The sequence below is a fragment of the Ochotona curzoniae genome, unplaced genomic scaffold (genome assembly GCF_017591425.1).
Source record: "Ochotona curzoniae isolate NIBS_2020 unplaced genomic scaffold, NIBS_Ocur_1.0 scaffold_4763, whole genome shotgun sequence".
NCBI lineage: Eukaryota > Metazoa > Chordata > Mammalia > Lagomorpha > Ochotonidae > Ochotona > Ochotona curzoniae.
The window spans coordinates 4,070,360-4,096,996 of NW_024467123.1; the positions used below are offsets into that span (position 1 = coordinate 4,070,360).

At 49.1% G+C, this 26,637-nt stretch overlaps 1 protein-coding gene across 1 annotated transcript in view; it reads left to right on the plus strand.

Annotated features, from left to right (window-relative positions):
- Positions 1–8,609: 8,609 nt before the first annotated feature.
- Positions 8,610–26,637, plus strand: part of ANTXRL (ANTXR like) — a 42,199-nt gene continuing 24,171 nt past the window's right edge. Inside the window, exons 1-9 of the mRNA XM_040970390.1 lie at positions 8,610–8,851; positions 17,270–17,341; positions 18,669–18,740; positions 20,719–20,800; positions 20,907–20,940; positions 21,839–21,918; positions 21,997–22,065; positions 22,112–22,166; positions 25,284–25,382. Coding sequence (XP_040826324.1) covers positions 8,610–8,851; positions 17,270–17,341; positions 18,669–18,740; positions 20,719–20,800; positions 20,907–20,940; positions 21,839–21,918; positions 21,997–22,065; positions 22,112–22,166; positions 25,284–25,382 — 805 coding nt within the window. The remainder of the gene's footprint in view (positions 8,852–17,269; positions 17,342–18,668; positions 18,741–20,718; positions 20,801–20,906; positions 20,941–21,838; positions 21,919–21,996; positions 22,066–22,111; positions 22,167–25,283; positions 25,383–26,637) is intronic.

Consider the following 26,637-nt stretch of genomic DNA (forward strand, 5'->3'; position numbering starts at 1 on the left):
TTTACCAGCAACCACGGCCAGGGGAAGGTGGGGGCAGGCTTAGCCTTGCTGACCTGGCCTCTTGCTCCTGACCAGAATGGACAGCCACAGGCCCTTCCCACTCCAACTGCCCAGTCCCTCTTCCTTTTTGTTTTCTTCATATCTAGGCAGGAGGAGGAGCCTGGGGAGAGGGACAAAATTACACCTTGGAGCCTTGCACAGTAAGAAGGCAAGAAGCTTGCTGTTAGAAAAATGGTGACAGCATTAGAAATCAAAGCGCCAGGACTTAGGAATGGCTACCTTGGAAAGAATGATCAGAAGTGGAGTAGAGGGGCTGGTGTGGTGACTCAGCAGGCTAATCCTCCACTTGCAAGCACCAACATTGCATATGGGCACATGATTGTGTCCTGGCTGCTCTACTTCCCATCCAGCTCCCTGCTGTGGCCTGGGAAAACAGTAGAGAATGGCCCAAAACCTTGGGACCCTGTACCCGATCTGAGTCCAGAAGCCAGGAACTTCTTCTGAGTCTCCCATATGGGTGCAGGGTCCCAAGGCTTTGGGACATCCTCTACTAATTTCCAAGGCCAAAAATGAGGGAGTTGGATGGGAAGTAGAGCAGCCGGGACACAAACTGAAGCCCATATGGGATCCTGGTGCACGCAAGGTGAGGATTTAGCCAATCAAATCATTGTGCATGGCCCCATATACAATTTTTCAAGAGGACATGAAATATTATCCTTAGTGGGTCTCATGCTAGTCACAAAACAAGCCTGTAGTTACATAAGCAGCTTGAAATCACACTAAAGAGTGCTTTCTATCCCAATGGAATAAAGTAAAAAATTAGCCATGAAAATTCAGAAATATGGTAACATGGAAAGACATGTTCTGAAAGAACCCAAGAGTCCAATATATCCCGAGGAAATCTTCAAAAACAAACGCATTAAATCATTGGTGGTGCAGCCAGAGCAGTGCTCAGCAAGATCCTTGTGGCTCTGAACAGGTAGGTTTAAACGAAAAAAAAAAGCAAATTAGCTTTACATCCTACGGAGGTGGAAGATGAAAAATGCAAGTGATGACAGCAGAGATCAATGAAAGAGGAGATAGAAACCGAGGGAAATACAGATGAAACTACAATCCTACAGAAGGAGCAGTGCAACTGGCATCGACTGACGAGCAAGGTGAACAACTGAAGTGACTAAAATCAGCCAATTTAGCAGAAATAAAAGATGGTGGAGCATGGAACTATTTGCATATCAACAAATAGATTGTTTTGATCACTTGGATAATCTCTAGAAACATATGGTCTATCAAAACAAAGTGAGGGGCCCGGCGCGGTGGCGCAAGTGGTTAAGTCCTCACCTTGCACGCCCGGGATCCCATTTGGGCGCCGGTTCTAATCCCAGCAGCCCCGCTTCCCTTCCAGCTCCCTGCCTGTGGCCTGGGAAAGCAGTCGAGGATGGCCCAAAGCTTTGGGACCCTGCACCCTCGTGGGAGACCCAGAAGAGGCTCCTGGCTTCGGATCGGCATAGTGTCGGCCCGTTGCGGCTCACTTGGGGAGTGAATTATCGGATGGAAGATCTTCCTCTCTGTATCTCCTCTCTGTATATCTGCCTTTCCAATAAAAAATAATAAAAATAAATCTTAAAAAAAAAACAAAGTGAGAAAAAACAGAAATATCTCTCAACAAGGGAACACCAGACCAAACGGTTTTATTGGTGAATCGTCTCCTATGAAACTGGCAGTGGAAAAAACCCTCCCAAGCTCATTCTGTAAGGATGGCATCACTCTGAAAATAATTTTTGCTGAACTATTTTTATAGCAACATTCATTAGGGATATTGCTCTACAGTTTTTCAGGGTGATGCTATCCTCATAAAATCCCACAGAACCCAATCATACAGCTTATTGAAAATGCAGACGTCACAAGCAAATGGGATGTATTTCCACATGTAAATATCACTTAGTGAAATGCACTGTATTAAATGGAGGAAGGGAAGAGCATTTGGATCATCTCAATTCAAAGAATAAATACTTCAAAGAAATTAAGCAGCTTCTTATAATCAAAACATTAAATTAGGGAGAGAGCAAAAAGCTCTTTGATATAGTGAAGGCCATATATAAAAAAGTAAAACTAATCCACCCAGTGGGGATAGACTAAAAGCTTTGTTGCTGGTTTCAAGATGATACACATTTTAATCGCTTCTACTAGAGCTGGTGTTGAAAGCTTAAGCAAGAGTAATTTAGAAAGAAAAAGACATCCAAGTAGGAAATGTGCATGTATGCTAATCACGGTGAACATAAGACTTCATGATATAATCCACAATACAAGCTGACAAAGGGGATAGCAGGCTAATCTTTCACTTGAGGCATGGCACACCATATGGGTACCAGTTCTTGTCCCAGATGCTCCACTTACCTACAGTCTAAGATCCCTGCTGATGCTCTGACAGAGTGGAGGAGGATGGCCCAGGACCTTAGGCCCCTGATCCCACATGAGAAACCGTGAAGTAGCTCCTGGCTCCTGGCTTTGGACCAGCCTAACACTGGTCAATGCAGCCATTTAGAGAGTGAACCATCAGATGGAGTCTCTCTCTCTCTCTCTCCCTCTTTAACTCTGACTTTTAGGTAAAAATACTAACTATTTTTAAAAAGAAGCCAATATAATTGACACACACACAAAAAATGACGACACTAAGTTAATTTAGCACAGATGCAGAATACTAAATTAAAGTTCAAAAATCTGTGACAATTCTTGGCATTAACAATATATTAGGGGAAAATGAAATTCAAAAACAATTTCATTAATAACCACTTTAGCTGAAAAACATGATAGTTAGGAATAAGTTTAACCCGAGAAACAATACATGTTCCCAAAACTATAAAACACTGATGGAAGAACTTAAAGGAGCACAAATGAAGATTAGAGATATATCAAATTCTTAAGGATCCAAAGACTTGATCTTGTTAAAACAACAGTACCAGATGGAACTGTCCATTTCCATGCAAGCTGTTTAAACACTGAAGGAGCATTTGGAGGGAAGAAATGGAAAAATTCATCTCCAAATCTATACACAAGCTCAAGGGACTCAAATACTACACTCGCGACAAGCTCATCTCTAACAAAAGGGACAAAATCAGTAGATTCCTATTGCCTGAGTTCAAAATTCATTACCACAGAAGGCAGGCATCTCAGACACAGTCCCTGATTTACCTGAAATCAGGGGCCAAGACTGGAAAGGAGTGAGTCTCAAAGCCAACAGACCATGGAGGTCTACAGTGAACCCAGTGGTGTTTATAAAAACGGTGAACTATGGGAAAGCTGCCCGCACTGTCTGGGGTGGGGGCGGAGCAGAGCCAACTTCTAGACAGGAGCACCCCAGAGAAGGATTAAAATGCTGCTCCAAGAAGGGAGGGTGGCCTGCAATTCAGAGGTCTTTCTTGAAAGAGTGGCAAATTCATGTGCTTCAGGTCACTATTCAGTCCCAGGGCTGGGCAAGAAGACATTTGACATGACTGGATAGGTCCTCAGTCCGCAGGCCCTTGGGACTGTCTGAGCAGGGAATTCTGATACCTAGCAAGCAGGACCAAGCAAAGAAAACAAACCCCTGGATACCAACCCGAAGCTGTCCTCTGTCTGCCCTGGCTGAGGTCAGGTCATAGGAGCCTTGAGGGAAAGCCACCCAATGTGAGGGGATCCAGTGACTCTGAAGTGCTGAGCAGTTTGAGGAAAGGCAGCTGGGAGGTCACGGATGCTGTGTGGCTCAGGGAAGGATGTGGGAGCTTCTTTCTGTGAAGGGTGCTGGAAAGCAGTGAGTGCTCGAGAAAGACTGGACAGTAGAGTTCAGAGCCTGTGAGCTCACCGAGCACTGGTGCTGTGCACGGTGAACTTCACTGTGCTGCCTGCCCTAATGTGAAGCAATACTCAGCTCCCTGCAGGGGGCAGTGTGCAGAGGTGCTGGGGGTCAGAAAGGAGGAAGCACATTGCTTGGTACCCTCAAGTGCTCTATAACTATTCTTTAACAGTGCATACCCATGCCTCTATCCCTTCTCATCCATCCCGGAGCTGGGTTGGGCTCCACTGGGTCTCACTCTAGAACCCTGAGGCAGTGGAGAGTGGGGTATAGCCAGTGGAAGCTGAGAGGACCCCTATTTGGAAGGACTGGTCCAACAAGGTTGTGGTGCGTAGCATACCCAGCTACCCTCCCTCCCAGAAGCCCTTGGGGAAATCAACATCCCTGGATATGCTCAGGAGGCGAGATATTCTAGGGTATCGCAGGATATCCTGGACTAGACAATGGGGAAAAGGGACTTCCCTTTCAGTTAGCAGGTGGTTTTGGTTGGCACCTGCTGGGCTGGACCCATACCCCATAGTCTTTGATCCATGGGAAATGAGAATGTGGTCAGAGGGACTACATCCTAGACGGAGGAAGGAGCTGCAGCCCAGGAAGTCCACATCTGGTCACCAGCACAGCCTCGGGGCCTTGAACTTGACCCCAGGAGTCCACCTATGGAAAGGCTTTTCTTCTTCATACCTCACAGCCAAGTACAGAAGCAAGGCAAGCTCTCTAAGCACTTTGTGCCTTCTCTGAGAACCAGCACGTGCTTAACACCCAGCCCAGCTGACCCAGGGCCACACTCAGCCCCGTTGCTATTCCTGATGATAACACAAGGATTCTCCCATGGCCCACAGATGGTAAAAGCGAGCAGGGAGTCCAGGGAACTTTAGAGACAGGGCTTTCTATGCAGTGACACTGTTGGGATGGCCAGCAGAGGAATCTCAGCAAACTCACTGGTTGTGGGGACAACATTCCATTGTGAGCTCCTGGCAGGTGCCAAGCCACAGCTCCCGGCAGCCACTATTGTATGAGAACTGCAGTTCCAGGATCCTATCCCTGTTGTTGGTGGGTCAGAGTGCCATTCTGAACCCCTGTGAGGGATGTTTTTTTCTCTCTACCCAAGAATGAAGAATGCCACAAAAACGAATTTCTCCTAACCCCACCTGAAGGGTGAGAGGTGGCCATGTTGTGCCTCCAGTGAACCAGGGGTTATGACTTCAAGGGGCTGCTAGGGGCAAGACAGGCAAAGCCACTCACTTGTCAACGACAAAATACAGGTCAAAATTGCCTTCGCAGTACTGCATGACATCCTCTTGGATTCCGTGTCCCATCCTCAAAAACAGTTCCACATGATGCCACTTATTTATGTCATCCTTGTCATAGCTACTGTGAACACTTGCAGAGTCCTGGGCATGGTCAGTGTTGTGGTCATCAGGAACACTTGCAGAGTCTTGAGCAAGGTCAGTGTTGTGGTCATCAGGAACACTTGCAGAGTCTTGAGCATGGTCAGTGTTGTAGCTATCAGGGACATTTTCAGAGTCCTGGGCATGGTCAGTGTTGTAGTCATCAGGGACATTTGCAGACTCCTGGGCATGGTCTGTGTTGTAGTCATCAGGGACATTTGCAGACTCCTGGGCATAGTCAGTGTTGTAGTCATCAGGAACACTTGCAGAGTCCTGGGCATGGTCAGTGTTGTAGTCATCAGGGATGTTCACAGAACCTTGGGCATGGTCTGTGTTATAGTCATCAGGGATGTTCACAGAACCTTGGGCATGGTCTGTGTTGTAGTCATCAGGGATGTTCACAGAACCTTGGGCATGGTCAGTGTTGTAGTCATCAGGGTTGTTCACAGAACCTTGGGCATGGTCAGTGTTATAGTCATCACGAATGCTTGCAGGTTCCTGGTCATAGTAAGTGTTGTAGTCATCATGGACACTTGCAGAGCTCTGGTCATGGTCAGTGTTGTAGTCATCAGGGACACTTGCAAAGTCCTCCTGGTCGCGGTCTTTATCATGGCTACCGTGGTCAAGGTCATCATTGTCCTTGTTGTGGATGCTTACGGAGTCCTGGGCACTGGACCATAAGAATTTCCAGGGAGGGCCCAAATTCAGAAAGCTCTGAGCTTTGTTTCGTGGCAGACAAAGCAACAGCAGCAGAAGCAGCAGATAGAAGCGTAGGGAGCTTGGCACACAGGGACTGGGGCTCTCCGTTTTCTTGATCATCTCCATGACCCCCTCTCACTCTTGAATCTCGGAATCAAGTCCAGGGAGCCTGCCCTCTGGTTACCTGTGGCTCGTTTCTTGCCCAACTCCACCTGTGTCCAGGGACTTGATCCCTCCTACCCTGTCACCAGTGTGTGCTACAACCTGCACCAGGCGTCTGCTCTAAGCACAGAGACAGCAATGAGCGTTTGACTCTGGGGTGAGCTGCTATGTGCTGCCTCCCCTCCAGGGCAAAACTCCCTGGTGTTAAGATTGACAGGAAGGTCGACATGGTGACTTTATGACCTACAGCTCTGCTCAGCAACCCTGCATGTTGACATAGCAAGTGGGAGTCACAGGCTACTATGTCACTGGAAATTTAACCTCTTCAATCCTACCAGTGTTTTCTCTGTGTCAAAGGCTCCAGTTAACTCTGCCTTTGCTTGGCCCTGCTCCATGTACCTTCAACAATGCTCTATGCCCTCTCCTGCTATGTAGATCTCTTGAAAAATATCTGTGTACATTATCTTTTAAAAACTTACAAATCTGGGTTTGAACTGCTAAGTTAAGACCCCTGTCATGGACAGCACTGTAGAGCTGCATGACCATCCTCTAACAGTGGAGGGCATCCTGAGAATGCAGCCCCCTCCCCCAACTACCACCACTACAGCACCCTCTTCCAGGACTTCTTCTGGGAAGGAGGAGCCTTGCAGGGAAGTTAAGGCTCTGGAACTTTCGTGGACCCCCAACGGCTCAAGCACTCCCCACCAGCAGGTGAAACTTGTTAGAACTCCTCTATACTCTGAGACAGCTCCTCCTCCACTCTGCTACCTTCCTCTGTTCCCTTTCAAGATTGGTGACTGTCAGTGTTTACTATACAGTGGCCTCGCCTCACTTGTGTCTTCAATGTTTCAGTTCCAGATCCTTCTCATCAACTGTATTTGATCACAAAAACATTACATGGAACATTCTAGAAATAATCAACACATAGGTTTTCAATGTGTCCTTCTGAGTAGCGGCGATGCAAGCTGGTACTAGCCTGCTCCACCCTCCTGGGATGTGATTCACCCTTTGTGCAGCACATTCACATCCAACAAGACCAAAAAAAAAAAAAGTCATGGAGAGCAGGAAACAAAGATAAGTTACTTTTGATACAAAAAACATTAAAATTCACACTTAGGCTGTTCCTGGGATACTTATGGATTTGAAGAATTTGGAGAAGCAAGTGGCTGAGGCAATAGGCAGAAATATAAATCATGGCACTGCCAAGTGTCTTGAAGCAGACAAAGCAAGAGAACCACAATATGCTGTTGGGGGTGAGTGTCAGAGTGCATCAGGAGCGAAGCACCACTGATTGAAGAAGGTCTGTGATGTCAAACACCGTGACAGCAGAGAGCAGACCCTAGACTAAGAAATCCCTCAGCCCAGTGCTTCGTGTGCCTTGGCCTTTTAGCGTTATGCCTACTGACATGTCTGTCTGAGACTTGAATCAAGGAGAAGGACCTGTAGGATGTCACTCGTGTGCACACAGAGAAAGCTAAGGCATTCCCAGCAATGTCTCCAGTGGTCCCCACTCTGACTTTGCTGCCTCCCTCATGAGTGGCAGTTGGGCTGGGACACGCCCACTCTCACACTGGCCATGCCTCCTTCCTGCCTTCCACCTTGGAGAGGCTGTGACCATGGTGATCAGTGGTGTGCAGGAAAGTGAGACTGGGTGGCTTTTGTCGTGATGTCATGAAAGGAAAACCTCACAATCTTCAAATGCTCAGCTGGGAGCTCAGAGCCCACCTGGGCCATCCCTAGTGCCCTGAAGCCAACACGCTGTGGGTGAGCAGCTCCTGCAGCGTCTCCACTGAGGTTCAGCTGAGCCCAGCTGCTGATCACCCTGGCTGTAAGCCCGTGTGTGAGTGGGTGAACCTCCAGATGACCCCAGTCCCCGACCATGGCAGTGCTGTGCCCTGACTGTGGCCCTCCCTTACCACTCTTCCCTGTCCGTGTGTCTGACCCACAGACAGAAGTGTGGGTGACACTGCAGAATCAAGTGTCATCTTGGTGTCCCTGAGTGTGGGGTGGTTGTCACTCAGCAGCAGACGGGTGACCCTGTCCTGCTTCACAAGGGACTTGGAGGCCACACAACATCTCCATTTCATCCAGGTGCTTCCAGCCTGAGTGGGCTTCCAAGTTGGCACTCGGGGTCTCCCCAATTTCAGCACCCTGGACCCCCAGCACCTTCTCCTCCTCCCTTGTCTTCCATCTCCACCCCTAGAGATTCTCTAACTCTCACTAGTTCTGTCAATATACAGACACTAGGAGAGCTGCAGGTCACAAAGTCACCATGTCAACCTACCTGTCAATCATAACCCCTGGAAGTTCCGCCCTCTGGGTGGGGGAAGGGCCATGCAAGTACCTTTCAGGAGGTGGCCCCACAGACACCTGCTCCCCCTAGCCCCTGTGCTCTCCGCAGGCACTGCGTGGAGGCTTCAGCGGTCTCTGGTGACAGGACAGGAGGGGCCAGGTGTCTGGACACAAGTGAAGGTGGCTGAGAAGTCCGCAGCCACCCAAGATTGTGTCGGATCACAGGGACAGCCAAGAAAATGGGCAGCCATAATCCCTGTGCACCTGGCTTCCCACTCTTCTTTCTGCTGCTGTTGCTGCTTCCGCCACTTTTCAGAGCGGGCAGCCACCCATACCATCGTCCTGGCTGGAAAATCTTTAACCGCTTGGGTATGAGTTCCAGATTCTTACACCATCGCCGAGGCCCAGGTGGGAAGCATTGGCGCCAATCACATGAGCAGGAGTGCCAGGGATCTTTCGACCTCTACATCATCTTGGACAAGTGAGTACTGCGTCCTGCCCTGTCCACAATGGTCCATAGTGAGCAGCAGTCAAGGGCAGGCCAGAGCCCAAGCAGGCATAATTTATGCAGTGGTTCAAGTAAGACCAGGCTGTTGGTTGGATTCGAGGAAAGAGAACGTGTTTCTTGAGTTGGAGGGGATTCACTGGCCACCAGTTTCCTAGTGCTTGTCTTTGGAGGGGAAAATGTGTGTTGTAGACATTTTGAATGTTGTCCTGGCCTTCCATCATCAGGGATAGGATCCTGGAACTGCAGTTCTCATACAATAGTGGCTGCCGGGAGCTGTGGCTTGGCACCTGCCAGGAGCGCATAACGGAATGTTGTCCCCACAACCAGTGATTTTGCTGAGCTTTTTCTGCTGGCCATCCCAACAGTGTCGCTACATAGAAAGCCCTGTCTCTAAAGTTCCCTGGACTCCCTGCTCGCTTTTTCCATCTGTGGGCCATGGGAGAATGCTTGTGCTATCACCAGGAGTAGCAATGGGGCTGAGTGTGGCCCTGGGTCAGCTGGGCTGGGTGTTAAGCACGTGCTGGTTCTCAGAGAAGGCACAACGTGCTTGGAGAGCTTGCCTTGCTTCTGTTCTCAGCTATTCACGTGGGGCTGAGGGTGAACTGTGACAGTAGAAGAGGGTCAGAGCACTGTGGTCACATTTCCAGATTCCAAAGCCCTTATCAGCCTCATCCAGCACCCTCAGGACCCTCTGAGGCATGGAGGCATCCACTCCGTATGTGGGCTCCATATGTGGGTTCCTGAGGTCAGGTGCAATGGCTCCGAAGCTGTGCTGGTGACCAGATGTGGGCTTCCTGGGCTGTTGTTCATTCCTCTGTCTCAGATGGAGTCCTTCTGAGTGTTGCAATTCTGCAAGAATATTGCGGACTGGGAAGGTATGGGCTCAGTCCAGGACCTGGTAAGCCACCTGCCCACTGGAAGAGAAGTCCCTCCCCAGGCCTTACTTCTTTGCTAGTTAGCATGGCCAGAAGACAGTGGCTGCAAAAGGCTTCTGGAATGGAGGATAGATAGGCAATGATGGGCACTGACAGCCTCATTGAACCCCGCAACTGCTACCCAGTTATACCCTCCTGCCCCTTGCCCTGTTGCTTGTCTCTTAGGCCCAGCTCAGCCCTGTTTTGGGTAGGGAAAGGCTGTAGACACAGGTGGGGAAATGTTAGTTGAGAGAAATATGCAGGGGAAATATTAGTTAAGCACTTGATGTTGCCAATGCAGGTACTAAGCACTGGTGAAATTGAGGTTAATGTGTTTTCCCTCATGGTCAGCCAAAGTCAACTTCGAGTTAACATCCACAAGTGTGTCTTTGCCTTTCTCCCAAGCTGGAAGTGATGTCAGGGACTGGAACAGGACCAACAGATGGCTTCCTGAGTCAGAGGTCCCCACTTGTGTCCCCCACAGGCATCCTTGGGCTGCTTCCCTGCTGGGTCCCAGGTCTGGCCTCCACAACTGCTCTTGACTATGGCTGGAGCATGGGAGAAGGGGCCTGGCTTTGTCTCTGGAGCTGGCTAGATGAGAAGGGATTAGAGCATGAGGGATCTTCTCTTCTGGAATGTGTTAATGTGGCTATAGAACGTGCCGGCTCTGTGACTCTTGGAGAAAAGAGAATGAGCTGAGTTTGAAGTCAACCAGACTCCACTCAGCAGGCATGTGGATCTAAGCAAGTGGCCTTTTCTCTCAGTCCCCCAGTGTCCCCATCGGCCAGAGAGGTATCTTCAAACCCATCTGACTGGGGTCGGTGCAATTAGCCAGGGATTTAACACAGACACTCCCAGGTCCTCTAAGGCCCTACATTCACAGGAAGAGCCGATATTGTCATTCATCCTCCCATGATTAATTCATTTGCCTGGAGAAGTCTTTCTGGATGGCTGCTAAGTGCCAGTCAGTGTCAGGCCATGTGGGTGATTCAGGAAACAGCATTAGGCAAATCATCCTGGAACAACCAGGTTGGGACAGAGACGGGTAACAAACCAACCACAGAGGAAAGCACTGTGTGCAGTGAGGATAAATCAGGATCCTCGGGGACAGAGTGGTGTTCAAGGAAAGGCCTTCTAAAGAGGGACTCAGAGAAGGGTCTGCATACATTGCAAGGGGAGGGCCCAGCAGTCTTTGGAGGGGAACAAGAGGTGGTGATTCCTGCCCTGCAAAGTCACAATTGAGAAGGGCATGATTCAAAGTCTGCAGGGGACAGGAGGGTAGGGCACACCAGATTCTGGGTGTGCGGTGAGGGTGGAGGCTGCTAGATCCAGACAGAGGGCATGGGAGGAAGTGGGGTGTGGTCTAGACTGAGGCAAGGTCACAAAGTGAAAGGAGAACCTTCTTCACAAGGCTAGGAAGGTTCAGAATTGGAAATGATTCACCCCAGCTCCCAGCCAGGAATACAAGGAGCCAGAACTGAATGACTGTTTCCAAAACCCAATCCAAAAGCCAGCTGGCTGGGTTGAGTGTGGGGAGTCCCTGAGAATCCTGTGGTGTCTCCGAGGCCAAACAGTGTATTTTCTGCAGGAAGGCTTTGGGTGTGGGCACCCAGTGCTCTGATAGATTCCTTAGCACATCATCTCTTCAACTGAACTGATGGTGTGTGTACCAGGTGCCCAGTGATCTTTCCACTCATTCCAGTGGAAAAAATGATGGACTATTTCTTTTCTATTCCAAGCCAATTTCGTTTTACCTTACCCTCTCTGAGTTTACCATGTTATCACAAATAGTGAGGCTTCTTTATTAGCTGCAGTAGGTAACAGATGTTTGTGAGGACTTTGACGATTTGGTCTACAATGCAAAACTTAGACAAAAGCCAAGGCTTTGAGCAAAAAAAACAGGTTCATCAGAATTCCATTGGTAAAACCTCACAGTTTATAATTACATCATCCGTCCTTGTGTGATGATAGTGTCAATCTAAGCATTGCTTTGGAACTGAATATTTTGGTGTGTGACAGTTTTTAATTTTTTTTAGCACTTTATATTTACAGAAATTGAACTCATCCCTACCCCAGCCTCTGCTAACCATGATTCTGTATTCAGACTGAGGTATGGGGTATTTTGTCAGCCCCTCTCATATGAAGAAGAATACGTAGTATTTATCTTTCTGCACCTATGTCACTGAACTTGCCGTCTTTCAGCCCTGCCATTTTTCTGCGTGACAATGGTTAATACTTCCAACATTGTGTTGAGTAAAACTGGTGACGATGTCCTTGTTTTGTTCCACAACTGAGAGGAACTGTTTCCAGCTTTTCCTCCTTCAGTGTGACACTGGTCATCCTCTGTCATAGACAGGCTTCACAATTTTGAGCTATGTTTCTTCTGTCTCTACTTTGTTAAGACTTTTTATCATGAAAGGATATTGAATCTTCTCAAAATTCTTTCTGCATCTATTGAGATGGTCCCAGGGTTTTTGTTCTTTCTTCTGTTGATGTGTTATGATCTTTCTTGACTGGCTAATGTGGAACTCTGCTTCCATGTCTGGGATAAATCCCATTTGTGGTGGTCGTCATGTGTGACATGTTTTGGTGTAATGCTGGGTTTGGTTTGTTGAGAATTTTTGCATCTATGCTTATGAAGAACTTTGATTTGGCAATTTCTTTGTGTGCTGTGTCTTTGATTTGGTATTTGAATAGTGCTGGCCTCTTAAGAAGAGTTTGGCAAACTTCAGTCCTTCACAATACATTGGAATTAGTTTAAAAGTATTGGAATCAATTCCACTTACATGTTTTGAGAATTCAGTTGTGAAGCCACTGGACTTTTCCTGGATGAAAGAATTACATAATCCTTCAATCTCATTACTTGTTATGGGTGTTTAGATTTGTTTTAAGATTTATTTATTTTATTGGAAAGGCAGATGTACAGAGAGGAGGAGAGACAGAGAGGAAGATCTTCCATCTGATGATTCATTCCCCAAGTGGCCACAATGGCCGGTACTGTGCCGATCCAAAGCCAGGAGCCAGGAGCCTCTTCCGGGTCTCCCACACAGGTGTAGGGTCCCAAGGCTTTGGGCTGTCTTCAACTGCTTTCCTTGGCCACAAGCAGGGAGCTGGATGGGAAGTGGAGCTGTCGGGATTAGAACCAGTGTCCTTATGGGAATCCTGGCACATTCAAGGCGAGGACCTTAACCATTAAGCTATTGCACCAGGCCCAGCTGTGTTTAGATTTTTAACATCATAATTTAATCTTGGTAGGTTGTAAGAGTCCAAGAATTTATCCATTTCTTCAAAGTTTTCCAATTCTTAGCATATGGTTGTTTGTTATGATCTTTATATTTCTGTGGTATCAGTTGTAACGTATCTTTTTTTCATCTTCAATTTGATGAATTTTTCTCTTTTACTTCTTTGCTGGTCTGAAGAAAGGTTTTTCTATTTCACTTATGTTTTCCAATAATTAGCCTTGCATTTTGTTGATATTATGTGTTTTTTGTCTCAATTTCATTTCTACTCTGATCCCTGATATTTCTTGCTTCCTGCTGCTTTGGGGTTTGATTCATTCATATTTTATTTTGAGATTCTTAACACGCATTGTCACATTTCTTAAAATCCTTCTTTTTAAAAAAAATTATTCCTCAGGGCCAGCATTATGGTACAGCAGGTAAAGACTTCACCTGTATACCAGCATCTTATATGGGACCAGTTCACGTCCCAGCTGCTCCACTTCCAATCTAGCTCCCTGCTAGTGGCCTGGGGAAGGCAGCAGGAGAGGGCCAAGTGTTTGGCCCCTTCACCCCATGGGAGACCCAGATGAAGTTCTGGGATCCTGATTCAGCCTAGTGTAGCACTAGCCAATGTTGCCTCTGAGGGGTAAACTAGCTGATGAGACACCCCTCTCCTCTCTCTCAACTCTTGACTTACAAAATAAAGAAATCTTTTTTTGAAAGTAAAAATGCTTGCACTTATTAAACCTCTCTGCTAATATGCTTTTGCTGTATCTCATGATATCATTTCTTTTAATTTATCAAAACTTGATTTATGGCCCAATGTATGATACATGCTAGAAATTTCACCATATGGTGATAAGAATGTGCATCTGTTACTATCGGACAAAGTGTTCTGTAACTGCTCAGTTAATTTATGTATTCTACAGATCATCTCGGATCTGTCTGTGTAGGTTTCCTGCCTGGATGATCTGTCCTTTGGTGACAGTACCTACTGAAGTCCACATCATCATTGTATTGGAGCCTGTTTCTCCCTTTAGGCCTAGTAGCCTCTGTTTATTGGTTCCTAAGTGAGTTTGATTGCTATATCTCCTTACTGAATCAACCTGCATCAATATAGAATGTCTTTGTCTCTTTTTACGGGTTTTGAATTCAAGTCTGATATCGAAGGAAGAATATAGTTACTCCAGCTCATTTTTGTTTTCCATTTGCACACTTTTTCCAACTCTCACTTTCAGTCAAGATGAGTTTCTTGCAGGTAGCACGTGGTTGGTTCTTGTTTTTTAGGTTTTTGTTTGTTTGCTTGGCTGATTGGCTGGTTTTGTTTTACCCGTTCAACCAACCTACATCTTTTGACTGGTGAGTTATTTGCAGTCAAGATTCATCACACTAATAGACAAGAACAGCTGTCATTTCATTGGTTGCTTGTTTATTGGTTTATATATTCTTCTTTTTTCCTTTCCTATTATTTCTATTTGGGTTTGGGGAGCTTTCTGTCATGGTGAGTTTGGATTCTCTTTCCTTTTGTGTCCTCGCTCATTAGTGGACTTGGTATTGTCATGGCTACTGTTAACATAGTATTCCTTTCCGGGTTTCTTGTAGGGTTGATCTGATACTGATGAATCCAATGTTTGCTTGTCTAAGACTTTATTAATTTCTTTCATTTCTCAAGGATTGCATCACTGGATATAATATTCTTGGTTGGAAATGTTTTCTTTTCAGACCTTGAATACCTCATGTCACTCTTTTCTGGCCTTTGGGACTCTTGTTGAAAAGTTGCTGTGAAGCCAGACAGATTTTTTTATATATAATTTATTTTTTCTCTCCTTGTCCTTAATCTTGGACAAAATGCCTTGGAGAAGGTCTTTTTTTGATTGAGTCCAGTTGGGATCCTTTGTGTTTCAGCTATGTGTATATGTCTTCCAAGACTTGGAATATTTTCAACAATGATCATATTCTATAGGTTCTTTTTCCTTCTCTTTTTCATCAGGAACACCTATAATGAATATGCCCATTCCTTCACTTAATAATATCTCATAGGCTTTCTCTATTCTTTTCTCGATATATTTTGTAAAGTTTTTATTACTGAGGATGTTTACATAGTTGATCAAGGTGAGAAGGACAGAGAGTTAGGGGAAAGTGAGTGGGACCATTGTTTCCACATTTTCTTCTTCTTCCTGAGTCTGGGGGAAGAGAGGAAATAAGAGATGAAGCCACAGCCAGCTCCCTAAACCCCAGTACCCAGGGACAGTGAACGGCCACCCGATATCAACCCAGGATCCCCTATGTGGAGCATATTTTAAGGGTTCTGTTTAAGTGGTTTTGATAGTTCTGAAATCCTGTCGATCTCACTGATCCAAGGATGAGGAAATCCTTCCAACATCTGTTGACTGACATAATTGACCTTAAAGTCTCCATTGGCCCAGTCATTTGCTATTATTGAAGGGTAGTTGTCCAATTTGTTCTGCCCTCATTCCTCTGTTATGGTACCAAATGTCTACTGCAGGCCCCGATGGGCTTCCACATTCTCTGTGTACATCTGGGTATGCCGTACACTGCTCCGTCTTTTCCACTGAGGAAGCTCAGTTCTGACACATGTACTCCGCACTCAGACCACCAATCCTAGACATGAGCCCTCAGGTCCCCGCACTGGGCAGTCAGTGGGCTTAACCCAGCACCATTCACCCAACCCAGGCCCCACCAGACCCCCCAAACCCAGGACTCACAGACATGGCACCAGGCCAGGTGACCCTGACTCTGTAGGACCACCTGCCCCTGGGGCTCACACACCTAGCACATCCCCCACACATATCTTTTTAAAAATAGGCTTGGTATCTATGCTGGCACACTGGTATGATTAATACAGATTTGGCATTAACCAGACCCAGGATGCCCTCCAGCTATTAGCTACCTGGATACAATGCAACCCAGGCCATTAACCACCACTGAGAAAAAGCAGATTTATAGAAAGGAGGAAAGACAGAAAGAAAAATCTTCCACCTACTGGTTCACTCCTCAAGGACCACAATGACCAGATCTAAGCCAGTGTGAAGCCAGGACCCTGGAGTGGGTACCGGGTCACAAGGCTTTTGGGCTCTACCGCTTTCCCAGGCCATAAGGAGGGAGCTGGATGGGAAGTGTAGCAGCCAGGACAAGAATTGGTGCCCATTTGGCATTCCAGCATGTGCAAGGCCAAGATTCAGCCACTGAACCATTGCATTGGGTCCCAAGACTTTCACCATTCTTTTAAAGCCTTTCTCTTTATTTATTTATCTTTGAGATTGGGTTATTTGGAAATCTTGTCCTCATATTAGAAATTCCTCTTTCCCTTTAGTCTGTTTACTTGCTAAAAGTTTTAATTATATTTTAAACTTTATTAATGTTTTCAGCTACAAAAAAAGAATAGTCTTTTTTTTAATGATTTCTACATCCTGGTTGAATTTTCTCAGCTCTTTGAATTGTCTGTGTATTTTCTTGAATCTCGCTGAATTTCCTTGAGATCAGTATTGTGAATTGCTTTCAGTTCTTTCATTCATAGGTTTCCTTCCATTCAGCATCTGTTTCTGGGTAACTGTGTGTTTTTCTGGACGTGCCATGCTTCTTTGTTCACATTTTCTGGGTCCCCACATGGATGTCTACACATCTTTCTAACAACTGCTTCTTCCTTGTGGAGTATCTTTAGGTGGAAATTATTGTGGTGTTTTTTGCTTGTTTGCTTGGTTTTGGTTTTGATATGTTGTCGTGCGTCTGCTAGGTAGCAGCATTGCGTTTGGCTCTAGGTGAGCCCAGAAATCTCTGCTTGATTTCTTCAGCTGTGAGCAGAGTCTATGAGTGCCATAATCATCTAGTGGGCTTTTAAAGCTAAGTGACGTGTCTGATGCCCAAAACTGCAGGAGTCACCCAGGGATCACTGACCAGGGTGGACTCTCCTGAGCCTGGAATGCTGAAGACAGTAGCCAAGTACCTGTCCCCTCCCCCTGCATAGAGATCCGGATCCCAAGAGAGCCAAGGCCAGCAGCCAGGACACCCTCACCCATCTCACATCCAGAATCAGTCAAGCTGGGTGGATGCCAGCCCTGGTGGGGTGGGCTCTGCTGTGTCCACCCTTCCTTAGCTCACAGCTCACCTGCTGGGTTGAACTCAACTGTGCTGGACTGGGTAAAGGACTGTGGCAATGCTGTAGAGGGCAGGGTGTCTGCTGCAACCCTCCTCCTCATCATGCATATACCCCACACTCCATTCTACTTTCTTCTCAGGTCAGGCAGCGTGAACAACAACTGGATAGACATTTACAATTTTGTGGAGGAGTTGGTGAAGAAATTCCAACGGTAAGATCCTTGGGCCCTGCAGGCTCTCTTTTCCTCTGACCAACAGAGAGCGCTGAATTTGGATGAGATGAGGGTGGGAATTCTTGCGGTGAGGAGCTCTGGGCTGCCTTGCAGGCAGAGCACTGGTCTCCTGGGGTGCAAACAGCATGGGTGGCTCCAGCCTAGGAGTGAGGGAAATGGTGAACCTTCCAGGACCTCCTGTGCTAGGGCTGGTCCTGGCGAGGAGGAGCTCACCACAGGTAAGCCTGGAGCTCTGGGACTGCACACCTGACTCAGAGGTGCAGAGGGACAAAGGTTTGACAAGGTGAGGGAGGAGTAAGGATCCCTAGGCCACAGCTATACAATGGGGGTGTGGCCAGGGAGGATGGCAGGTGAGCGGGGCCACCACTATGTAACTACAGCCATTGATGGCTATGGGGACAGGGGTCCCCACCAGAGGCCTGAGAGATGAGACTGCCAGCTTAGGGCCAACACTATCAGACTCCTCCATCCAGGCTTCGGGGCCAAGATTGCTTATGGGAGCCACAGAAGGTTCTTGGGTAATAATGCCATGAAGGTTGAGTTCTAGGAAGACAGGACTATGACCATGGGTCAAATGGATGTGGCCCAGAGCAGGTGCAGTGGCGTTGAGCAGGGAGGGGATAGTAATGGCATAGAGGAGACCAAGGGTCTAAACGGACGGCAGAAGCAGGTATGCTCATATGTGTGTGAGAATGCCTCCCAAGGAAGAATCGGATTTCTCAGACAGGAGGTGGATAGCAGAAGGGCAGAGTGAGGTCAGAGAAGATGAGGGACAAGAAAAGAGGCCAGTCGGAGGTGCCTTCATGGAGGACTGTGTGTGCCTTCATATGTTCTGTGTATGTGTAGGCCTGAGTGTGTGTGTGTAATCTGTGTACATGCATGTATATGTGTGAATGTGTGTTCTCTGTGTGTGTACACGCATGAGTCTTCTGTATTCGTGTGTGTATGTGTGCTCCCGTGTCCATGAAGTTGTGCTCATGTATAACACATGCGTGTGTGCATGTGTGTACCGATGTATGGATGAGTGTGAGTAAGCATGTGAGTGGATTATTATGTGTGTTGCTGCGTCTCTTGAGTTCCATTTCCACAGGCACTGAGCAGGAGGCCTCCCTGCACGCTCACTTCTGTGGGACCCCAGGTCTGCACAGACCTTGGCACCCTCCTTGATCCCCTCACATTCCTTATGCCTGAAAGGAGGAAGAATAGACAGGGCAGGATGGAGATGTGGGCAGGTCTCCTCCTGGCTCCTCGCTGCCGTGCTCCACCTGCACCCTGGCTTCTCACAAGCTTCTGCTTCCCTCCCTAGCCCCAACACGCGGATGTCTTTCATTCTGTACTCCGGAGATGGCGTAACCCTCATGCCACTCACCTCAGACAGGTCAGTGCTGCTGCGAACCCCAAAGCAGGACCAGGGAGTCGTGGGCTCTGATAAGACCCCAGGGAGTGCGTATGTCAGCAGATATCTGAGAGGAGCCACTTGGGGAGCAAGAAAGAATTTAGACTGCAGCTCATGTTTTTTTGGCGATTCACAGTGCAAGATCAGGCCACCCTCTTGTCTGGCATCCAGGGAAGGAGGTTGGTGGCTGAAGAACCAGGAGGCAGTAAGAGTTTGTAGGAGACCTGCCCTCCAAGAGCACACATACCCCGCTCCCATGACCTCACATTCTCCCACTGGGCACCTAATTGGATCGAGACTCCCCATTCATCCGTTGGCCATTAACATATGATTTTAGGGAAACACTGTCCACCTGTGTTGTCAGGAGACCTTTTGTGCTAAACTTGACCCCCAGCTGTGCTTGCAGGCCTCTGTCCTAAGGGAAGGAGACCCACCTGTGCCTCCTTCGCTCCTGTCCTCAATGTATCCTGTGAGCCCAGAACTCTGCTTGGGATGAGTGCTGAGTCAAGGCAGGATCTAATGAGGAGGAAACACTGGGAACTTTGAAGAAGAAAACTGCTTTCCTTGGAGACAGGGCCTGAGCCCAGGCTGGGCTGGGTGCTCAGGAGGCAGCCAGCAGCCGAGGGCTGCAGGGGCTCCACAGTGAGCTGAGGCCAGAGTGTCTGGCTCATCAGGAGGTGAAGGAGGTTTGCACTGGAGTCTGCTCAGAGTTCTGAGTCCAGAGCAGAGCTGAGCACACTGAGGCCTGGGATTGAGTCTAGATTTGTGACCCAGAACCACCTGACAGGGAATTGGAAGCAGCCAGGGTCTTGTGCAGGTAGCCGTGCTCAGGCTCCAGGTTCTGGTTGTCCTGATTGTGCTGGCTCAGCAGTCCCTGGGTACCCCTTGCCTGTCCCTATCCTGCCACTGGAGCCAGCCCTGCCCCTGCCCTGAGTCCTGCTAGGCTGAGCAGAGCAGATCATGGCTGAGCTGTCTCAGGCTCAGCTACCAGAGCTTCCAGAGCTTACCAGAGCTTTGGGAGCCCAGGATGTCATGGGGCCCTGGTGTTCACTGGGCTGATTTGAGATGCTTTATCCTGATGAAACATGTTGTGACTTGAGGCCAAGCCTGGTATGTGTGACTGTGTCGGGGAAGCAGGCAGGGGCCTGGCAAGAGATGTCACCTGAGCTTTACCTGTTTACACAAAGCTCTGATAGGCTGCCCCTGGAGCCACCAGTCTCCAAAGCAGGGTCAGCAGCTCACACTCAGCCTTGGGAAGGAACATGGGCTAGGGACCTCCCAGGGGAGGTGAGCTCTTCCTGTCAAGGCTGCATGAAGTCATGGAGCTCTGGTTACTCCCTAAGCAGAATTTGGGACTTTAACAGGGTGAAGAGGGTGACTTGATCCATTATCAAGACAATGTCAGGGGTTTGCCATCCCGGGGGATGGGAACAGGTGAGCATGACCGTTTTCAAACTGAGTCTTACCTATGGAAGGATAGAGGGCCCATGTGAAGGAGACTTAGGGTTAGGGTTAACATTAGGGTTAGGGTTAGGGTTAGGGTTAAGGTAGCATTAAGGTTAGGTTTATGGTTTACATTAGGGTAGGAGTTAACATTAGAGTTAGGGTTAAGTCTAAAACTAGGTTTAGGGTTAATGTTAGGGTTAAGATTAATGTTAACATTAGGGTTAGAGTTAACATTTGGAGTTAGGGTTAAACTACTGTTAGGTCTAGGACTAAGGGCTGACATTAAGGTTAAGGTAGGGACTGGGCTAAGGTGGAATGCCCCCTTGGAAGCCTCTGGTTCACCTGCTGATGAAGGTAAAGGTGGGGTGACAGGGCTACCTGACTGCACACTCCGCCCTGGAGTTGCTCCCCATACAAATGCTATGGGTTTGCTTGGAGGTTGCTTTGCCAGTCAGTCTTTCTCCATCCAACTTTCTGCTCTTATTTATTTATTATTTATTTATTTACTTCCTAGAGAAGAAATTCGTAAGGGACTGGAAAACCTCCAGCAAGTGATTCCTGCTGGAGACACAAACATGCAGGAAGGACTTAAAAGGGTATGACTGCTTGGAGCCCTGAAAGCCCCTCCATTTCAGACCCCAAAAGCATTCCTTCCTCGCTGCCCTCGCTGTCCTCCCCAAACATCTCCTCCTTCCCTTGCAGGCAAATGAGCAGATTCAAAGAATGAACTCTGGAGGTAAGCTGCCTCTTCACTTCCTCTCTGGCAGGTGCAACACAGTCTCCACGTGGGCCTTCCCCGCCTCTGGCTCCTGGAGCAGGCCCCTCTATCCTGGTCCCCATCTGTCTCGGGCTCCCCACTCTACCCTTGAGCCCCAGCATGGCCCTGAGCAACCCTTGGACACAGTATGCATGTCTGTGGGTGTGAGTGCACCTGGCCTCCATGTGGACCAGTGGGAGGAAGGGAGAACAGTGCTGGGCAGCCTTGAGCAGGCTGTGGGTCCTGTGTGGAAAGCATAGCCTTCCTCCTCATCCTCCTCTTTGTCTTTCTCCCTAACTCATTTTCCTCAGGGACCAGATCTCCCCACCCAGAGCTGACACCATCCCCCACCTCCGTGGCTCCCAGAGCATGTCAAGAAGGAGAAGGGCCTGGAGCAGGAGGGAGGGTGGACAGATGGAACCCAGGGACACCCTGCCTGAGCACTGCTGACCAGTGTCCTGAACCTCTGGGCCCAAGGATGCCCCCAGGATCCCTGCGGTTGTGCCCAGAGCCCAGAGCCCAAAGCCAGAACCTGACTTGCACTGGGCCTGCAGTGCCCAGGAGGTTCTGGCTGCCCCTTCCTGTTTCCATGACCTTCCGGTGCTTGTCCAGGAGTGACATGAGCTGCCCTTGCAACCAGGCTTGTCCAGCCTGGGACACAGTGGAGTTCAGGCCACCTTAGTAAGATGCTCTGTGGCAGGAGCGTGGGCCAAGTCCCCTTCTCACACTGGGGGCTGTGTGTGTGGGGGGAGTGATGGGATCTAGGCAGGCAGGGGCTTCAAGGAGGATGAGGCAGCACTCCAAGGAGTGCTCTAGCAGCCTGGGGCACTCTAGGGCTGACACAGGACCAACCAGGATGTCCCTTGCCCCTGTGCAGACCAGAAGACAGCCAGCATGATCATCGCTATGACAGATGGGACGTTGGTGCCCGAGGCCTTTGAGTTGTCTAAGAATGAAGTGAGTGCTGCTCCCCAGTTACCAGGATTCTTTTCCAAGTCTTGCAGAGATTTATATTCAAAACCTTCTTTCTTTCAGGCTGCAAAGGCTCGGCAAATGGGGGCAACCATTTATACTGTGGGTGTGAAAGACTATCAGAAAGACCAGGTAACTCAGATCAGGAAACCTGGTGGCATCTGGACTCTTTGTCAAGGAAGGTGTCCATGGTGGCTTCCCCAGGAACCCCCTGCAGCTCCGGGGTTCTCCAAGTGAGTGGGAGATGCCATTACAGATGCAATCAGCTCTGGTCTGGGTCCAACCTTGCAGTGGAAAGCAGAGGAATCAGGACTTCCTGGAGTCACCAGCCAGGTCTAGCCCTGCATCCTGGTGTTCCACTGTCCCCAAGCAGACGAATGGACACTGTGAACAAGGCTTGTGGCCCTACTGCCTCGCCAAAGCTTTGGCTGATGTGGTAGTGGGGACATTGCTTCAGCCAGCTCCTCTCTCTCATAGCTGGAGGTCATTGCAGACAGACCAGAATATGCATTTGGTGTGGACACTGGATTCAAGGATCTGAAAGGCATTGCTACCTCAGTGAGTGGGGCTGGCTGTGGGCCAAGAGGAAGGTGGGGGGGGTTGGCTTGTAGGTGTGCAGTTCTCACTCCCGGCTCCCTGCCTACCTCTTTGTTTCAGTTGGGACCAAAATCCTGCATTGAAATTACTTCCGTGGAACCTTCATCCGTGTGTGTAGGCAGTAAGAGCCGGGGTCGTAGCTGTACACAGAGGGGTGTGGCTCAGGAACATATGTGTGCATGAGATATGCACATATCTGCGAGCGGCCTGTGTGTGTGTGGTGGGGGACGATTGCCCCTTGATGTGTGCCTTATGTATGTGTGGTTGGTATACGTAGCATGTGCAACAAATGCATGTGCAGGTGTGTGAGTGCTGTGTGTAACACTTGCATGGTTTTGTAGATGGTGTATGCATGACAGGTGTCTTCATATGGCAGTGTATGGCAGTGTATGGTGTGCCTCTATGTGCATGTGGTGTGTGTATACTGCATGTGGTGTATGGGCAGGATGTGTGTTACGTGGCACATGCATGTGTTTTGCCTGTGTGAGGAGTGCAAGGCATATGTGTGGCTACATATGTGTCCTCTGTTGCGAGCTTATAGCATGGGGAGAATCCAGCACATAGGCAGGACTGTAAGAATGTACATGGTGCAAGCGGTGTGCATGATGTCCTGGGGTGTGTGTGCATGGGTGGGTAGTGCATGGATAGTGCATTGTGTGTGCTTGAGTGTAGAGTATGGGTAGATGTGCACATGTGGCTGACACGACTTCTTAGTGGGTGTGTAGTCATTATAGACGACAGGGGGACATGGTGTGGGTGACAGCGTGTGTATATGTAAGAGGAGCCATTCTTTTACCCTCACAACAGAGAGAATCATGACAAAGCTAAGACCAATCAATTCATTGAGAAAGGCCAAAGGCAGCAGCAGGTGGTGGTGGGAGGAAGCAGTCCACAAAGGCCAAGAGTGAGCAAAGCTGGCAGAGCTCATCCCAGACACACAAGGGCTGAATCAGGACAGGGAGTGTCCAGGGAGTTAGCTCACGAGCAAAATGGGGCTGAGACCCAGGCTAGCCCCTCAGTGGATAATGACAGACAATGGACACACTGCCTTTCGCACCCACATCCTAGTGACACACAGAGACCTGCACAGCTGCCCAGAGGCATCTACAGAGACAGGCAGGATGTGCCTTCCACAGTAGCCAGGGAGTCAATGCCTGCCCCCCAGCACCAGGAGCCAACAGAGAGGACCCTCTCCCTCAGGCCTGGGCCCCTGCCCCTGGGGACTGAGGCTAAGCGCACTGCCCACAGGAGATGGCACACTCCCTTCCTGAAGAACCCTGGAGGCATCCAGCTGCCACCTGCCCACCACGGTCCATGGGGAGAGAGAAGCCGTCAGCATCCCTTTCCCCAGGGATAGCACTCATTCCAGCCGCTCCTTGGCTCTGGGCTCCCCTCTCCAGCTTCCCCAGGAAGGACAAGTTGGGAGGCGTCAGTGATGAGGGAACTGGGAGTGAGGCCTTCTCTCTTGGGTGTGTTCCTGCTACACCTGCCGCCTGCACTACGCTGATTCCTGGGGAGCTTAGCAGAGCCCAGGTGGGGAGGGGAGTTGTCGCTCCTTCCTGGGGAGCTGAGCTCAGCTGACAAGTGACCCCTATACACACCCACCGTCTCTGCCCTGAGCATATTATTTTTTTAATTATTTAGTTTTATTGTAAGGCAGACCAAAATTACAGAGAGAAGGAGAAACAGAAACATTTTCCATCCACTGGTTCAGCCCCAGATGAATGGCTGCAGCTGGACCAATCCGAAGCCAGGAGCTTCTTCTAGGTCACCCACATGGCTACAGGGTTCCAAGGACTTTGGGCCATCCTAGACTGCTTTCCCAGGCCACAAGCAGGGAGCTGGATGGGAAGTGGAGCAATCTGGACACGAACTGGCACCTATTTGGGATCTTGGTGCTTGCAAGTAGAAGATTTAGCCAATGAACCATCACACTGGGCTCTGCCCTGAGCTTCCTAAGCTGATGAGTTCATCCAAAGATGCCACCTGCCACACATGTGCTCACAGTTAATAGAGGAAAACCAAAACAGGAGCTTGATTCCCTCTTACCAAAGAACAGGAGCTCTTTCCTTAAACCGAGAGACTAGGGTGCTGGGTCAAAGGAGTGTCCCTTGGGATATCTCAGGGGTAGAAATGAAAAAGGAGATAGCAGGGGAGGTGAGGGAGCTGTGACAGTACCTGGAATGCTTTGCAGCCATTCTGTCTGATCTTTGTGGAGCAGCTGTGCCCCTGCATTCCTTGTGTCCCTTGCAGTGTTGGCTCAGTCAGGGGGACACTGCAGAGGAAGGAAGGACTTCCTGGGTTGTGGTCCTAGAAGGTCAGGAAGAAGTAGGGAGGAGGTCAGGGCTGTGGTCTCAGCACCTGCAGCTCAGGCAAGATCCTCCTGGGATGCCTTCTCTGAGCAGATGCAAGGTGCCTCACTTGCTTCTCCCACACCTGTCCTGACAATCGCAAACCTGGATGATCTGCCAAGGGCTTCCATGGCTGAGTTGGTCCCTCACAGGCTTGCAGAGTAAGACCCTGTGGGGTAGAAGGGCCTTCCAGTGAACAGTACCCAGCTCAATGCTCAGCACAGATCACCCATGACATCTGAGCACAGGAAAGACATGGGCACAGCTGTTTTCTCACATGTACCTACTGGCTTGGGCAGGTGTTTTGGGAAGGCAGTGGGAATGGTGATATCTGAATGGTGAGATTGATGAGTTGCAGCATTAGCTGTACATCCCTCTGACGTCTGAGTTTTGCCATTGCAGACAGTTACCAGGCAACCATTACTGGACAAGGCTTTCACAATGCAAAGAGTGAGGATGAAGTCATTTGCAGATTCCATATCAACAAGAACAATGTTGTGGGTAGGTAGTCCCTGGTCAGTCACCACCTAACACCATCTTGCCCTGCAGAGAGTGAATTTCTCAGTCTTACATTACAGTGATGAAATACAAGAGGCAGGCTATCTTTAGGATACACTCATGATTCTGGAGGTTCTGGCTGAGACCCAGGTGATGCCAGGCATCACATGGAAAGAGACGAGGTGTGTCTGTGTTTTGGGAACCCCTTAAGAGCCCAGGATTCATTCTTGGGGACTCCACCCTATGCCATCTAAACACTTCACACTTCCAAAATACTTAACTCAATTAAATTCTCACACTCTTATTACTATTAACACAATTCATTGAAGACCAAAAGCCTGAATTTAGGGGTAGGTGTTCAAATGGCAGCAGCCAACCAAGATTCCAGCCCTTGCAAGTGGTTCCCAGTGAATGCTGTGTGATGAGAGGCCATGTGGACTCTGGAAGGAGGGATCTGGCTGGGATACCAGCCACCACTCTCTGTGTGTGCAAAGCAGGGGTGTAGCAGGTCCCTTGACACCCCAAGAGGACATGGGAGCAGTCTCACCCCTCAGGGAGAATGACATTGAACTGCCTCTGCTTTCTCATCTCTGGGTAGGTTGGAAACAGCAGCAGCCCAGGTCCCTGAACCTGGCCAGATGCACACAGCATCCCCAGGAAGGTGGCAGACCTTGGACTCAGAGGGTTTCCCAGTCCGGTCTAGGCACTGGGACCTGGCTCAGGCACACACTGGGTGCAGGACCTTGATCCAGCACCTGCTCTCTGAGAGCAGGCCCCATCCTCCTCCCACAGATGGAGCCTGTGTAGCAGCCTCACTACCTGAGCCAGGTCTCTGTGTAGGCCAGGTGGGGCTGGGAGGGATCATGAATGAACGCCATGGTCTTGAATCGGCAATGCTCAGAGTCAGGTACTTCTGTGACAGGATGTGGTTTCAGGAAGCTCAGGCCAGGCCAACTTCCTGTCCTTGAGGCTGAGGTGGTTGTGGTCTTTCCCTGGGACAGTGGGGGGACTTTGTGCATCCTCCTCAGCTCCCTGCATGGCCTCTTGGTGCCTTCATCTGACCCGATGACATTGTGTGCAGTGGGGTCCTACTCCAGGGCCACCTGGGAAACCCAGCAATACCCCACCCCCAGGAGGGTCTCAGCCACCTCCTCCCCTGGATACACCCAGGATGCACAGGGCTGTCTCTGGCTCTCTCCCCCTGAACAGAGCTGTGCACATGGCCTTGGGAGTCAGGTATCCCTCAACACACCACCCT